We start from the raw sequence: 3,560 nt of genomic DNA, 5'->3' as shown, positions 1-3,560 counted from the left end.
GGAAGGTAGGAATACTATAGTTTCAGTTGTCACCAAACAACTTCATCAGTTTTAATCAATTTTAATATTTTGAATTTTACCAGTCAAAAGCTTATGTATAGGGGTATTGGTGTAGGGTATCACATAGTCGCCCCCGACTCGACTATTGCCTTGGCTCACCTGTTTGTCATATTTTGGTTTGTTTACGGGAATATCATTATCCCTTAATAAAATTTCAGTTAAATAAACCCCGTTTAGGCCCTGGATATGGACCTAGTTGGTCTCGTTTACTATTAACATGGTACTTTGGTACTTTTTAGTCGATCTGGCAACTCTCCCGATTGAGTTCTGCTGAAAATAATATTTATTGTTAATAATGGCAGTCCGTCCTGGTGAACTAAAAATGCACAGAACGTCTTAGTTATCAGATATTTCCGGTTTGAGACCTATAGGACATTATTTACATGTAGTGTAAGCATTTACCAAAAACATGGGATATTTTGGAAGCTTCATTACATTTTGAAAAAATTTCTTTGACACCTTGCATTACATGTTAATTATTGGTTTGGGCTATTATTGTTGAAGTACGTGGGTTAATTCTTTATTTATACAATCAATCTGGTCATAAACAAGGCGATCAACTATTTTTTGCAAAAAAATCCCGACCTTTTTATTACAACTATTTGTCATTTTTCACTAATTAATACGTCAAAAGTGTTCGTTTTCGTAGTGTGAAAACAATTACTTGACAAACTGTACATAGATGAGTGTTTTTCCCCAAATACACAGAAAAAAAAAACACATCCCAATGTCTCAGCCACATAGAAACAAAGTACCTTAGAACAATATACATAATTGAGTTTTACACTGTATCGGAAGCTGTATTTTATATCAATTGACAAAATAAAAAATTCTACACATGCTTAATTTAAAAAAAAAAAAAAACTTCGGATAAACAAACAGGAAATAAAGACACTTGAAAAAATCGTTACGAGTAAAACCCATTTATTTGTCATAAACGGCGATCAAAACAATTGTCATATTTCTAGAACTCTTGATCAATTTCAAACACAAATATTTGGTCAAAAAAAAAAAAATATGAATTCATACGCTGTGTACTTCTTTACGTTACTTCTTCAGTCGCTATAGCTGTTGGGAAGTCAATGACACCATGAAAACTCTGCATGGTCGCGCGCATTAAGATTTTTCAACAGCTCCACAGCCGTCATCGGCACAGTCATCTTGTCACAGCTAAATTTCTACAGAGAAGAAACCAACCAATACGTTGAATTGAAGAGTTCGGTACTGACCATGGTTAACACTGAACTGAAGTGGTACTTAAGGTTTTTGTGCTTTTTTGTTCATTTGTCTCCTAATAAAGTGTAACAGTATTAACTGCTGATCAATGCTTTTTTTTTGGAAACTTGGTGCGTCGACGACGGCGTTTAGACGTTTACTACATTTTGTTATGTCATTCTCACTTCAAGCGTTTGGAACATGTTCGACGAATGCTGAATGATGACGATGATGATGTTCGTTCAAACTGGCGCTTGTTTGTTATGCCGTACTGCCCTAATAGGTTTTTGATAATTACCCATAACTGTTGGCATCTGTCGGCAGCTCTGTCTGCTGATGGGAGGGAGAATATTGGTTTCAGTTTTCTTGCTCGTGAGTTTTGTAACTATGGTGTGAATAGGTGTGAATATTTTGTATAAATACAAAATTGTGATTACACAAAATCATTATTTATCAACGAACTGTATAGCGGAGTAGAGAAGTAATCAAAATGGTAATTGAAGAAAAATAATTATTTTAGAATTTGTACCACTATTGAATTCTATTCGTTATTTTAGAAACTTTTTATTGCAACCTTAAGCTGTGTCCTCTTGGTGGCCAATGCTTTGACATATATTCCATCCTCGGATCGTTTAAGAAGAGATGTTTCTGAGTTGCTTGCTGAACCAAATAAAGAATATTTGCCTCCAACAAATGAAGAATCTGTTGACGCCGAAGTGACGACTGCATTGCCCATGGAAGAAGTGGAAGTACAAGACACAGCCGTCTTGGGTGAAAATGGTTACGAATACAAAACAGTGAAGAGAGTTGTTGTAAGAAGCCGTCGTGATGTTTCACACTTGAACTTGAATTATTTGCCACCATTCGAATCTAAAAAACCTTCCAATGAATACCTGCCACCTGTAACCAGTGAAGAACATCACGAGGAAACCCAACCCTCTAAGGAATATTTGCCACCTGCTGAAACAAAGGAAGCAGAAGCTGAAAAAGAGGTTGAAATTGCCACTGAAGCCCCTGAACCTTCAAGAGAATATTTGCCACCAGCAGAAAAAACCGAAGATGTCAAGGAAGAAACTGTAACCACAGAAGCACCTGCTGTAGAAGAGAAGGAAATGGAAACAACCCCCGAAACAGTGACCGAAGAAAAACAAACTGAAGAGATGACCACTGTAGCTCCAGCCGAAGAGTCTCCAGCTGAGGTCAAAGAAGCTGTAACTGAAGCACCCATGGAAATGGAACAACCTGAACACATGGAAATGGAAGAAGCTGCACCCATGGAAATGGAACAAGCCTCCCCCATGGAAATGGAAGAAACAGCCGTTTTAGCTGAAGATGGTTACCATTATAAACAACCAAGTGCAGTCCCCATGGAATTGTTGCACATCATGCAGGAATCTGTAGAAAATCCCGAATCCTTGACTCCCCTTGAAGAGGGTGTCGTCGAAGCTGAAGGTCCCGAAAATGGTGAATCAGCCGTCTTAGCTGACGATGGTTACCACTACCGTGTCATTAAGCGCCGTTTCTAGTTTGATCGAGACAATGTTTTTGTTTTCTATGTTTAGGTTTAGCGGTGTTCGCCAACGCTGGAACAGCTGCTGTTCTATGAATTTAATTAACTTAAGTCAAATCATTTTGTTTTTTTTTTTTGCCCATTGAAATTTCCATTATTTTGTTAAAGTGTTAATTTTTGTTTGACATGTGTTCGGCTTGGAGTAGCTGCAATGCTCGCTTGCAAATAAACTGTTAATTCAATTAAATGTGATGTAATTATGAATGGGTGTTAATTTTACTATTGCATATTGACTTCCATACACACATACATTTATATGTATGTACATAATTTGGGGTTTTCGAACATGAATTACTATTATGCTACATATACATATAAATATGTCAAAGAGTGGCACATTTAAAAAAAATTAAGTAGCTGATTGAAATTTGACTTCCCAATATAAAAAATATTGTTACACCAAAAATGAACCAAAGAAATAGCCAGATATCAGTGCTAAATTTCTGTGAATGATCAAGCATGATTTGAAGTGTTTTAGTGTTTCATAAATTCAAAAACTTTTATGATGGTTTTACCAAACTCCTACACTCATAGAAAAAATGACACCATATCGACACCTCCAAATAATAGTATGCTAAGTCTAAAAAGTTAGTTTTGCAGGAGAAGCTCTCAAAGTTTGGAAATTTGTTTGAACTTCAGTACTATGCTAAGTCAATATTTGTTTATAACTTCTGTTCGGATTGACCGATCATTACCAAAATTAGACAGAATTTAA

The 3,560-nt window shown here is 36.1% G+C and overlaps 1 protein-coding gene across 1 annotated transcript; it reads left to right on the top strand.

Moving 5' to 3' along the window:
• Nucleotides 1-1,680: 1,680 nt before the first annotated feature.
• LOC141401765 (uncharacterized) lies at nucleotides 1,681-3,029 on the top strand. Its single transcript, XM_073982228.1, has 2 exons — nucleotides 1,681-1,768; nucleotides 1,833-3,029. Exons 1-2 carry the CDS (start codon nucleotides 1,766-1,768, stop codon nucleotides 2,799-2,801), a joined length of 972 nt encoding a protein of 323 aa, XP_073838329.1. The 5' UTR covers nucleotides 1,681-1,765; the 3' UTR covers nucleotides 2,802-3,029.
• The last annotated feature ends 531 nt before the right edge of the window (nucleotides 3,030-3,560 follow it).

Source organism: Musca autumnalis, unplaced genomic scaffold (assembly GCF_047663935.1).
Source record: "Musca autumnalis isolate F117 unplaced genomic scaffold, ASM4766393v1 scaffold_4, whole genome shotgun sequence".
Lineage (NCBI taxonomy): Eukaryota > Metazoa > Arthropoda > Insecta > Diptera > Muscidae > Musca > Musca autumnalis.
Note: the sequence above shows the minus strand (reverse complement) of the source record. Positions and strands in the feature narration are given on the sequence as shown.